The sequence below is a fragment of the Cupressus sempervirens genome, chromosome 8 (genome assembly GCF_028749045.1).
Source record: "Cupressus sempervirens isolate cs-2001-9-10 chromosome 8, ASM2874904v1, whole genome shotgun sequence".
NCBI classification, from domain to species: Eukaryota; Viridiplantae; Streptophyta; class Pinopsida; order Cupressales; family Cupressaceae; genus Cupressus; species Cupressus sempervirens.
Window position 1 is genome coordinate 355,149,899 of NC_143125.1, and position 14,154 is coordinate 355,164,052.

The following is a 14,154-nucleotide window of genomic DNA, read 5'->3' on the forward strand; positions in this document are numbered from 1 at the left end:
GCATAAATAATCATTTAATTAATTTCATTAAAATAATCTATTTAAATCATTCATTTGCATCATAATAAAAGTTTATTGCAAGAACAATATAAATATCCATAGCACAAACACATAAACCTTAATCCAATTAAATTCATTATATAACCATAAACAAAGTTTATATCCAAATACAAAACTATCAGATATCATCATAAGGCATCATGTCATAGCACTAATATCATCATGTAGATATGATCAAACTAAATGATGTAGCATCTAACATCTATCAGCTATGATACTAGCAATCAAAATAATATCAAATCATCGAACCATCTCAAATGCACTTAAACATGAATATCATAAAGTATCACCAAACAAAATAGATCAATGTACAAAATGCAAACACGAGAGGCACTTCAGCCACTCCAAGATTTTCGATGTTGTTATGATTGACTGAACACTTTCTATAAATGAATAATACTTGTGGATAGACAAAGGGTCTTCGTGCTTGATTAAGAACTCCTTACTTGGCCATCATGGGAGAGAAGTTTTCTAAGATGGAGAAGATTGCCTTCAAAATGACTTGGATACCTATAGAAATGTTAAATCTTGGATACTTGCCTTCAAATATTGTATTCAATTGATTGCTTGTAATCTTGATCATCAATTGTTGCTTGTAGGTAAATGATACCAAAATCTTGTATCACTTGATTGCTTGTAATCTTAATCATCAATTGTTGCTTGTGGGTAAATGATACCAAAATGAGGGGAGATAGGATGTTTATATACACCTCACACATCTTGAGATTCAAAGTTAAGCCAAGTTGATCATAGGATCTAATTTCCCACCAAACACTGCAATGGGGCCCCAAGTCAAATTTGAGGTCAAATTGTGGGGACGTTGGGGGTTGTGTTCTTGGGAACATAACACCTAAGACATTATGTACCTAAGAAAAAGAAAAAACAAAATGGGATCCAGAGGAGATAGGACAATTGTTGGATCAAAGGATATAGGTAGTTGGATCAAGTATAACAAACATGAAATTTTGAACTCGCTAAAATGGGGCCTAATTGGGCTTCTAATTATGGGTTCTAATTTTTAGGATGATATAGTTATTTGATTGTGTAGTTGCTTGTGTTGCACAATTTAACACTAATTGCTTTTTAATCTCAATTGTCAATTGAATCCCTAAAATTTATAAAAGAAACTAAGATTTCTTATTATCCACGATCACGATCTTTGAACTTTTGTGCAATTATATTGCAATTATGACAGCCAATCCAATACAACACCAAAAGGAGAAGAACAATGGAGGCCTCTTCAATATTTCTATGTATGTTACAACATATAAGTTTTGATAGTTGATAGCTATCAAACTAAAAGTCTTACAAGTTATAGCTCAAGTTTTTATTGTATTTGTTGAAATTAAGGATGTTGGTCTTAAATTTGCTAACCATTTCAATGTATTTAATTTGATTTTAGGCTAGGCTACTTTTTTAGATGTTAGTTTGGAAGTGGAAGATAAATGCATCTTATTACTTTACTCATTGCCCAATATTTGAGAAAATATAATTGTCATCATCATTGGTAGTGAAATAGAGAAAACAATGAACAATTATGATATAGCTATCAAGTTTATACTATGTAATTTTCAAGTCAAACTCATTGATCCATGTTTCATGAGTAGTGATTCACAAGAACATGTCTCTCGTGAGAATGAATGGAACACTTACACTCATTGCGTCTAAGTGATGCTCATAGAGGTGAAACATCAAACCTTCCTAAAAGACACTGATCCTAATCTTTCTCCAACTAAAGCACACTTAACCATGAAGATTCCTCCAAGGTTAAGCCCACTTAGCTTACTACATCATTTTCAAAATATTCAACGAGTGTTTTGCCTTGTGAATAGAGCCTCTTTTTGCAACATCACAATTTCACTTGTAGAAAATATTTGCTACTTATCAAGATGAACAATATTATTAATAGTCCACCTCCTACGGAAAAGAGAAAGAAAACCTTGAACAAAATGTTTCAAAATATGCTTCCCATGTATGGAAAAGCTTCATAGGAAAATGAAGGTCTAAAATGGATAAGAAGTTACATCCTAGTCTGTGATGTTAATACAGAAGAGTATAATGCAAGAATTATTATTAGAGGGAACATATAAAGAAAATATGTGGAAACAAGGCTTCAAGTTACTTATTATAAATTTCTTCTATTTATTTATTTTTCTAAAATGAGAAGTAGCAATGCTTGATTGATTCACTCATGTTGCTCTTATTGTATGGCTTATCATGAATTCCATTTATTTATTTTTTCTAACATGATAAGTATTAATGCTTGTGCAATTCACTCATGTTGTTTTTATTATATGGCTTATCATGAATAATTTTCCATGTATTCTCACATTGATGGATGGGAGGTTCTCCTTACAAATAAATAGTTTTGTACATATTGAAAAGGTTGCTAGTAAAAAAAAGGTAAGGTTGTGTTTTAGTGGTAGGAAAGTTAATATGCTTCTTTAATGTTTTGCATTTACAATTCTTGCATTAAATTTTCTTTCTATATCTAATTTAAATAATTGTAGTGTGCATATGACGATACTTGGAAAGTTTGTCTCTAGGTTTGATAAGAAAAAACTTGATGATTGATTGAAAATGTCATACAAGAACCATGTTTAGTTCTAATGTCTCCACATTTTATAAATCTACCAATACAAGTGACACTAAATGAATGCATCTTTGGGCACCAATATTTAGGTCACTTAAGAGAAAAAAGGGGAAACGCTACATGTTTATATTATTTCTTATTATGAAGTAATCTATTATATACTACATTATTTAATAATTTGATTACTTTAACGTTAAAAAACACTTTTCAAATCTCAATGTAAAATTTTTAATTATTATTGAATCTAGTCATTTCCTAGTTTTTTGTTCTTCCTTTTTATTCATGTTTCAACTTTAGGTTGACTCCTCTTAATTTCTTTCCCTTTGTTGGATCTCAAATTGTATCATCTCACACCCCCTCTCTATTTATTTATTCTCATTTTCCATCTCGCTTTAGTGATGATGGATTACAGAAATAATTCAATTTGTTGATAGTAAAATATTGCAAAATATTTGCCACAAACAAATTAGAAACTTCAAAGTACAATAAGCATGAACAGTAGAATTTCGATTTGAAGTTTAATGTAAACTCTAATCATTTAAGTATTACATAGAAACTATAAATTTTATCATATTGTACATTAAATAAATATGTAGAAAACAACATTCAAATAATAAAAAAATGAGAAAAGTATACAGTTCCATTATATCTAACCATATCCTTCCAGTTTAACATCTAATGTTGCATATTTGCAATCGAATGATACCTTTTGTGAGAGCAAATCCATCTTATTTTGGTGAAATAAGATAAGATAAAATTATTAATGTCCACGAAAAACCAAAACGGTTTATGGGACTGAGCATACAAACAAAAGAGTCAGCCAAGCAAAGGCACCAAATGGTGACTGAAAAGGAACAAAGCAACAAGAAGAAAGAAAGACAAGGTAAGGACTAAGGGTCATTCATTGTCACAAAAAAATCCGTAATAGAGAGGTACATCCATGGACAATTCATAGTCTTCGAATGCCGTGAAGAACCCCTATAGGACTGATGCTGCCTGTAGAGACTGGTACAATGTCTGACAGATCTGGAATGTGAAGTAGTGGAAGGCCTTTTCAAACCCTGCGGAAGAGACAAAGGAGAGAAAAAGGTGATAATGAGCTGATCAGAAGTCAATCTCTGATGAAAGTTGTCTCTGGTGAAAAACAACTCTATTTTATTCACTTCTCTCCAAATTGTAAATAAAGCACATTGCTTCCACAGAAATGTTCCAAAAAAAGGAACCAGTGAATGCTTCTCCATCTTATCTGACCATATCCTCCAGTTTAAAAAATGTCACAGTTGTACCATATGTAATATATGAGGTGTGAGATGCCTCAAGTACAGGTAAATTCCAAGCAAAAGGGACTTGTAGAGATTATACTAACCCCAAAAGGATTTAAAATCATTAACTACTTCATATCAAATGCAGAAAGCACCATGAATAGTGCAAATCATTGTGATAATTAATAATAAATCATCTATAAACTATACAGGCTGAATTATGAAACAAATAAAGTTAGTCTGTCAAACTGACGCGTCTTCAAAACTACTTGAGAGTAAGAGATAACTAAGTCAGTTAACCTGAGGCATTGTTGCAATAGATTTGCAAAACCAGAAAGAATATTGCATATTAGAAATTATACTGTCAGCTGCAAGCAAAGATAATATACGCATATGTGAAAGAAGAATCCGAGACTGACTTAAAGCAATTGATTAATTAAAGTCAATACTACAACTCAAGTCTAATATTGGGAACAAATTTAAGTGCACTTGCCTGTAAGGGTTGCCGTTGAGCATTGAGGAAATAGACAGATGTGCTTATGGTTAAAGCTCAACCTAGATAGAAAGCGTCTTTTATAGCATATAACATCAGTTATAGTTTTTGGGTTGACATATAGTAACAGTGACATGAGACTACCTCATATTCTTTTTTGGGAGGCACTTAACTGCACTACGAAGAAAGCATAAATACCCTACCTCCAGTGAGATTTGAACTTGTGACCTCTATTTTAAGAATACAAGTCTACACCACTAGATCAACTCAGGCAGTACTCAGAAAAAATGAATTGCCAACTTACTCTATAAATGGATATCTTACATGTAAATTCAAATCTGAACTGTAGATGGAGAAAAATGGATTTCATGCATTTTCACTTTGATTTAACCCAGAGCAGAATGATCCAAGCATTAGCCTACATGTAAATTCAAATCTGAACTGTAGATGGAGATAAATGGATTTCATGCATTTTCACTTTGATTTAACCCAGAGCAGAATGATCCAAGCATTAGCCTACTCGATGGTAGAATTAAACAGATAGTTAGATAAATATGACTTGCAATCTAACTATATTAAAAAAAATTGGTGGGGACTCTGCGGTTGGCCCAATTCAATGGGTAACCACTGTTGGGAACCTTGAAAAGATATTCAATCCTACAACTTAACATAGCAAACAAAGACTTCAAAACAAACCATAATGCTATTATCCACACAAGACTTGCTTAGTTTCAGGGAATTTCATTAAATTAAGGTGCTTTGAAAATCGTGCACATTCACAACTACTAATACTAAATCCTTATACTCAATTGGCAGTTTTTTACATATACTCACAAAGAGAGATAAAATAGGGGCAGCTTTGAATAACATTGGATATCTTCTCTAAAGATCCTTCGTCTGATTAAAATTGGAAATCAGAAACTTTATGTTCTGATAAAATCAATACAGAAAGGAGAATATCGAGCTCCCCTGTTTTCCACACAATTCCCACGCTTTCAAAGCTTGTCTTCCAATGCGGTCCCTTGTATTCTCCTTTTGAAATTGGTTGGTATTTCTTTCATCCTACTCTAGACCAAGCGAAAAGGGCTTTTTAACCCTTTCACAGTGTCCTGCCCAGTTGCTCTCTCCTACAGTTGATTTTAATTCTTCTTCTCCAGTGCTGCCCTGCTGTCTGCATGTTTTAACAAAGCTGAAAAACATCTTCCAAAGAGGATCTTATTCATCCAACATTATATGTCTTCCTCCATCAACAGTAGATTGCTGTCTACCGAGGATGCTCACGCATCAAGGATAAACTTCAGAACTTCAAACCCCTTGATTGCCAAATTTTCATTATCTGATCTAATTTATACAACCTTTCAAGTGCATTATAATCGCTCCCCTTTCGTAATTACATTGAACTCCTGCAGAAGATAAGTATACATGATATTACTCTCACATCCTATATATCAAACTTAAGAAATTAGGGTTTTGAGTATATACAGAGTGTCTAAAGAGCATTACAACCTCAAGCTAATACTATTCCATAGGTGAAAAGTGTGTTTATAATATTTTGAATCAGGAAGATAGAGATCGTTGAGACATTACCTTGGCCCAGCTGAGTTCCAGCACTCGTTGAACACCAATCCAACCCTTGAAGAAAGAAAAGATTGGTTTAAATTATTTTTAAACTTCAGCCACTAATCTTAAATCCTCTCTTTCGGAGAATGAATGATTGTTGTATTGGCGCCAAATCTTTTGAGAAATTCTTGGTCACTTAGTCTAAGAAACCTAACCAGGTTAGGTAGACCCTTGATATGTGCACTTGTCCTTAGAGATTTAAAGACTTCATAGCGGGGTTTGAGCCTTTTCTCTACACTTAAACTCAAAAGTACAGGATGCAAAGCAACAATCTTTGGCTGAAGACCTGCACTGCTTGTCAAGAAATCAAAGTTTGCCGTTATTTTCTTGATTGACAAACGAAGTGCTCTTGGATCTCTCTTGAGAATTTGACAGATTTCCTCCTCTGCTAGACCAAGACTGGCCATATGTATAGTTTTCTTTTCCAGATTACCCAAAGTAAGGGTTAGAACCTCATTGAGGAGTCGCTCAAATGTTACGGAACCTTTTGTAATGCCAAATTTTTTTTTCAAGTACTCCACTCTAGGCATCACCTGTTTCTCAAAATCACTCACCAACAGCTGAGGCGCCCTTCTGAGAGCCTTACACAGATGGAACCTTGAGCCAAATAGGGTTTCAAGATGGAGAACTCTAGGTGCTAGACAATTTTCTAAGCTCGGGTGGAACAATCTCGGTAAGCGACCAACAATAAATGCAATGTCTTGAGTAGGCAAGCCCAGTTTTTTCAGTAATTCCATCTTGGGCCTCAACTGCCTATCCGCTCTGAGTGTAAGGATACTTGGGCTGTTAAGAATGGTAGACTTAAGCTTGTTTCCAGTGATTCCACAATCTTTTAGGAAATTAATGGCTTCCCTAGCCGTGTCATCGGATTTGGTCCTCAACATCTTTGGTCTTCTGCTCATGAAAGTTGTCACTTGAGAAGAAGAAAACCCACACTCTTTTGTTAATAAATCTGAAATGACATTGGAGGTGGTTGTAACATGAGGTGATGACGATGAAGAGAGTAGCGAGAATGGTGGAAATGTTAATAACAGAGAATGCAGTCTGACTGTAAGAGGGAGACGTGGCGAACATTTCTCAGAGAAAACTATGCATCTCCAAAACAATACGAATGACATTGTATTTCGTGGGAGATATGTGCAGAAAAAAAAGGAATACCTATCTAATTTTTGATATTGCGGCCGCTTGATGTGTTGAAGGAGCACTGGATCGAAGGTTTCTTCATGTGGGATTAGGGTTTACTGGCTCGTCCTCAGCAGTGTGTTGCTCGACTCCGCTGCAAGCTAGGGGTAAACATTTTTCCCCTTCATATTTCATCATTTAGAAAGTCCTAAAGCTTTGTAGTCGTCTAATATTAATGTACAAAAACACTATAACTAGGTGCATTCTAATTGTTCCATTCTAATTGTTCCATTCTTCACGGGTTTAATGGAGAGGAAAATGTATTTATGCTATTTGTTAACTTATTAGTCCCTGCTTTAAGGCACGAAACCAAAATCAATCTATTATTGCCAATGTTTTAAAATGATTATTTTTAAATTAATTTATTTACATTAATTCTTTATTTTTTAATCGGTAAGAGGCAAAAGTCAAGATTAACTATTGCGCTGTGATTAATTATTATTATCTATTAAGTGCGAGTAGATTCAAACTCAAGACCTCTTTGATAAGAGGCTCACAATTTACCGTTGTGTTGTAGGCTCTTGCCTTATTAGCATTAATTCTTAATTTTTGATTGGCTGCTCTTCATTTTCCCAAGGGGAAAATAGATTTATTGATAGCAAAAATTACTAGTAATTAATTTCTAGAAACTTCTTCACTGTCACCGCCTCAAAGGCACAATGGCCAACCATATTTATGTAAGAGATAAAGTTGTTCTTTCCTATACCTTTAATCCCATAAACGCAGTCTTCCATTACAAGCAATTACAGCCAAAACAATTGCATCCAAATTGCAGACATTCATGGCAATTTTAGAAATACAAACATTAACACTAGAATTAGGCATTACCACGCAAATTTTAGAAATACAAACATTAACACCAGAATTAGACATTACCACACAAATAAGAGGATTTGCCCCAAAGATCACTACATCCCCAATATATATGTCACCACCACGCCTTTCGACAACCTGGGTATTGGTTGAATGAGCTTCTTACATGAAACCCTTTTCTCCCCTGCATAGATAGAAGTCATTATGTGAGCCACTGCTACTCAAGAAAACAAAATAGGGAGCTGGGAAATACAAGCAAATCCCAACCTAAGCGCCACCTAAACATACACTCAAATTATGCACAAGGATATTGGTTCTCGATGCACTAGGTGTGTTTATCGCAACAAGTTTGCCTTGCTTAATCAATAGCATTTTTATTCTGGTGAACCCTCTGCTGAATCATCATCATCAATGTTAGGACTCCAAATCATGGTGCAGAGACATAGAACTAAGTTGTGGCACAAACGCATTCCCCTAGCCCACCTACTCAACACGCCCATTCCATGATCTTCAAAAAAATTGGTGAAACCCCCTATCACATTGCTAAGCTATTATATGTGCATGCAAAACCATCAAGTTCAAAAAAAATGGTGGAATCTCTATTACATTGCTTAGCTATTCTGCATTGCAATGCAACTCCAAATCAACGATTGAATGTCTTTGTATTTTTAGCATCATCACCCCAAAGCTTGGTATTGGTCAAAATGAGTTGGGAGGGGAAGCAGAGCAAAAGAGTCTGTAATAGATGGCGCACTTCATTCCGAAACAACCATTGAAACTTAATCCAAAACTATCAAAATCTCAATTTCCTCGCTTCTTCTTTAATTCTCCATTGCCCACTGGTTCATAGAGACTTTGCTAATTCTATCTTTTCTCCTAAATTAAAACTACTTTTATTAATGTTTCATGTGCTCACCTTGCTCTAGGATAAATAGCTCTGATATCAGAAATGTCTATGCCAAAAAGGCCTTAAAAAACCTTCATTTAAATGTGCAAGCAAACCTTAAAGAAAACATCCTGAAGAGATCATTAAAACATCGATGAAGAAACATGACAATCAATGTCCAAAGAAATGCCACGATATGGGGTTATTGAGACACATGGCTATCTAGCCAACTAAAATGTATAATCTTTCATCTTTTGACACAACAAGACAAAGCAAATACAAAAAATTCATGAGATAAAATCCATTGATGGAAGGACAAAAATTAAAAGAAGAGAGGCCTATCTATTTGAATCTTTTTCTTCATATCTATTTTAATCATAAAATAATTATTAACTTATACTATTTCAATACTTAAAAAATATTTTAAACATTTATACTTTAAATTTTAAAGTAAATTTAAATAACAATACATAATACATAGCAATTAAGTTGTTATTATAATAGAGTGTGTGTGTGTGCGCGCGCGCGTGTGTGTGTGTGTGATTTTTATATTGTTATAAATATAAATTAGAAATAAAAGAAACATGAAATTAATAAATAAAGTAGATCTAGAATTAATTCAAATAAAAAATTATTCATGAACTCCAAATAATTAATTCAAAAAATATTAGTTTAATTGAAGGAAATATTTAAAAGGCAGATACAAAGTCACTAAGATCTATTTTTATTATGAAGTATTTAAAAGCTAGACCCAAAGTTAGTAAGATCTATTTTTATCATAGTGTCCAAAGCAAAAACAAAAATAAAATTATATACAAATCAAAATTAAAACCCATTCTTCATTAGGGAATAGAAGACTATGTTATATGCAAAAATTGAGAACTATGTTCTAGTTAATAGAAGATTGATATATGAAAACTTGAATATACATTTCCAAAATAATTGACCTCAATTATTTGGATACCTAATAGTTTTGTCATTAAAATTCCAGATAAGACAGTGTTATGATTTTATATTTTATATTTCTAATTATTTTATAGCTTTAATTTTAATTCGATTTAAATGAATATAAGTTATATTTCATTTTATATTTCTCTTATATTTGACTTTTTCTTCTACTATACTTATAGCTCCCAATTCCTTTGTGGTGATATGAGCTCTAGTTGAATTTAATGTTCCAATTCAACTAGCCAAAACAAACTTAAGATGACAAAACAAATAATTGTCTACCCTTCTCAACTAAAACCTCAAACTAGTCAACTAGTCATGTACATAGTTATTAAACAACTTATTGTTTACTCTTTATTTCTAAATATGAATTTCAAATAGCACAAGGTAGGGACTCAAGCTCTTCTAGAGCTCTTGTTTGACATATAGTTTAGTTTTATCTTTAATAAAGTAGTTTATTATGTTTAGGTGGATGTAAGAATGATTGTTGTGTGTGTGAATTAAAACTATAAATTAGATGAAAATTGGAATTAGGGGAATTATAAATCAGTGAGGCCACACAAATTTCTAAGCACATCATATCAACGAAGACACAATATCTTGTGAGTGCACATCAGATCAATGAAGACACAAGCTAGTGAGGCCACACAAACTTGCAAGTACATTGCAACAATTAATATTCTATCCATTTAAATCTTATTTTTAAGACTTGATAGTTTATATTTAAATTTTAATTATGGTGTTAAATGATTCTAGATTCTATATACAATCTTGACTCTTTTCTTCACCAAATTCTTTTTTTTTTTCTTCAACTAGTTATTTCCTAACAATCCTAACACAAGTGTCTAGAGTGTTGTATAAAAGGATAATGCTTTATTTCATTTTAGAGATCCATTATTATCATACATAGTTGCATTAGTATCTACTATTATTATAATTAAACCAAACATTGACATTTTAACTTAGCATGTCTACAAAATTGTTATAATTCATTAAATCATTTTAGTGGCTTAGGGCATAAAGTGAGCATAACAAGGTCCAACGCTCACCACTAATTTTTAGGAATTTACCAATTAACATAAATTTGAGCACAAGGCCCACCCATGTACATTCCGAGCCATATCCTAATTTTTGTATCAATGTTGTGTGTTGTCTCATATTTTTTGGACTAATTTAGTGGATGGAATATCCTAATATATGTTTAGATTTGGACATGAGGCATGATATATGTGCTAACTTGTACTCTTTCTTAATAATGTGTCATTAATTATATCAATACAGTTGAGTTATCAATATTATTTTTAATTATATCATGTGTTCTAATACATACTCTTTATTAATTATATGTCTTGATTAGAGTTTGTAAATGTTTTGTGATCCTAATTATGATTAGTGATTTGTGTTATTTCATAATTTTGATTATGTAGATTAGAGATAATATATGCAATTATCGTATTTCAAATTATTTTTGTATACCTTTGTTTTCATGTATGAGTAGATGTTGATAGATTTATTTAATTATGCATTATTTATAATTAATACTTGATTGGTTATAATGTGCACATTGAGTAATATAAGACATTTATAAGTGTATGACCAATGGAGTGTATGGTCTAGGAAGATCTAGGGTCATCAAAACATGATACAAATATCAAGTGTTGATCAGTGAACTTCATGATTTTGTATTATCATCTTAGTCAAGAAAATCACATTATGATTTTGCTCCATGGTCTCCAAAAAATGTGTTCTTATCCCAATCAACATATACATTACATTATGCAAGTCAAAAATATCACAACATGCTCAAATTTATTTGTCATGGTTGTCAATGATTGTTATAGTCACTACAAGTATGAAGAGTCGTGTTCTAATTAACACATCATGAATATGCACATAATTATTCTTTATAGGTTAGACATTCAAGAAAAAAATTATTTAAAAAAAGAAAGAGAATAATAAGGGAATTATCATAGTAATCTACTTCTATAGATCACATGCAAAAGTAAAAGCAATACAAAATTTTAGTTGTATATCTAGAGTGGTTGTTATTCTATTTTTTAGTTTTTTGTTATTTAGTTTTGTTTTTACACATTAGGGAATACCCATCATAAATTAAAATATTTTGCACATCTAACCTAATTGAATCTCGTTAATTAGGTTGTTATTATGCTTTACATTTTGGCCCAAACCATTGATATCATGGTAAACTTGGGCTCAAAACCATGACCCTTCATTATACCTTTCTTCACATCCATAGATGAAATCGAAAACTCTAATTACTTTATCGCTAGTGATCTCCCAAAATACAATGGACAATGTCTTGCAATTCAACAAGAAATCTCAAAAGAATGTTATGCATGCAAAAGAGTGTCTATTGTAGACTACTTTGCATAAATAGTTATTTGTCATTCTCTGAAATATATTGAATACTATATGTTTAAAACTCAAGCCCACTCCTTTTAGGAATCATTTATTAGGCTTCAAGTCATAAATTTTCAATACAAAAACATATGGAATTTCTAGAATGGTACTTCTAAGTTGACTCAAGAAATGAAAATAGAATCTACCTAATAAGAATGGCTCCTCTAAGAATATGGTTAATTTATTTATTAATTAAAATTGTAATAAATGTATCTCAATCTTTCCAAGTCCTAGCATTAAATTTGGTTTTTTTTTGGGTTGATGTTTATTTTTTATTGATATTTAGAAACAGATATGTACAATGCTAATATCTAGCATATCCAGCTAAAGTTTTGTACATCTACCAACATCCCAATACAAAGCAATTTAATACAAGAGAGAAATTAACCATACTATTACCGTACCTTATGCAAAGACAACTTGGGAAATCCCATCTCTCCTCCATACTAGAACCACCTATACATTCAAATCTACCCATCATCTAAAAAATTGGGCCTTTACAAATCAAGACATACAAACCAAAATTCATAACCAACACTAGTAGATTAACCTACCCATTTCTTCCGCATTTCTTCTATAGATTCATTTAGGATAAAAATCCCTTGCAATGTCTCTCCCATTTGATTTCTATAAGTTATCATTATGGATGCAACCTTGATGATCTTGCTTCGTAAGCAATCATGATTGGGACTCATGAGTGGTCTACACCCTTGAGGTGATTTTATTATTGTTGCATTAGCTCATTTTTTATGTTTATGCCTGATTGATGAGATTATGGTTCAGGATTATTGATGGATATTGTTGGATTTATTGTGATGTTCTTATGCTATAGATATTTACATCATTCTTGCAATAAACTTTTACTACAATGCAAATGAATGATTTAAATATATTATTTTAATAAAATTAATCAAATGATTATTTACACAATTTTGTTCATTGTTTCTTCGGCTATATTATTATTCTGCATCTACACTTGATCAAGTTTTTTATTGTTCAAGACTTATATCACTAGTAGTGGCACATGGAGTTAGTGATTTGGATGTGCATACCTAGCCATTTTCTTCCTTGTATGGATGATGTATATATGTTAATTAAAATAATAGAGCCTCTGATTAATTGGTAAATCTAGATTCATTATGCATTTGTGATTAGACCTTTGAGCATGTGTGTGTATTTAGGAATTTGTAGTGGTAGTGGAAGCTATTAAAATATTATGATTTAATAGTTTACTGGATATTTTATATTTGACTTAAATTTAATTCTAATATAAGCTTATTTGTTGTAGTTAAATTCCAAGCAATTGGAATTGCCAAATTTATTTTGGTTGTGGGAGCTAATTAGATTATTTAATTTAAATAATCTATTGTAAATGTCATTTGTAAAAGTGCATATTGTTGGAAATGAGAATAGAGTAACTAAGAGGGGGAGAGGGTGAATCAGTTACTACAAAAACTTTCACAGTCCCTAAGATGTCTGAATATCCTTTGATCTGTTTAATATAAAATGCTGAAACTTGATAATGTAGCAAATGACAAGTATTAAGAACTGATATGTTATTATGCACAAAGCAATTTAGCAATTAAGAACAGAAGAGACACCAGATTTAATGTAGAAACCCAATATGGGAAAAACCACCAATGCAACTAGATACTGTTTTTCACTCTTCTGAAGTGAGCCCTGTTAGGAGCCAACCCTGTTAAAGGTTACAAAACACACTATTAGGTGTGACCCTGTTAAAGGATTTAATCACCCTATTAGGAGTGGCCTTGCTAGAGGTCTTTAGAACAATTCAACTGAATTGTCACCTTGTTAGAGGATTTATTGAATGGCTGTTAAACCAACTCTGTTAAGAGATTTTGAATTCACTATTACA

At 32.2% G+C, this 14,154-nt stretch overlaps 1 protein-coding gene across 1 annotated transcript; it reads right to left on the reverse strand.

Moving 5' to 3' along the window:
* Window positions 1–5,137: 5,137 nt before the first annotated feature.
* On the reverse strand, window positions 5,138–7,373 carry LOC149542802 (uncharacterized). The gene is made up of 2 exons (XM_089797692.1): window positions 5,996–7,373; window positions 5,138–5,811 (listed from the first exon to the last, which is right to left on the reverse strand). Exon 1 carries the CDS (start codon window positions 7,144–7,146, stop codon window positions 6,094–6,096), a length of 1,053 nt encoding a protein of 350 aa, XP_089653818.1. The 5' UTR covers window positions 7,147–7,373; the 3' UTR covers window positions 5,138–5,811; window positions 5,996–6,093.
* Window positions 7,374–14,154: the final 6,781 nt, after the last annotated feature.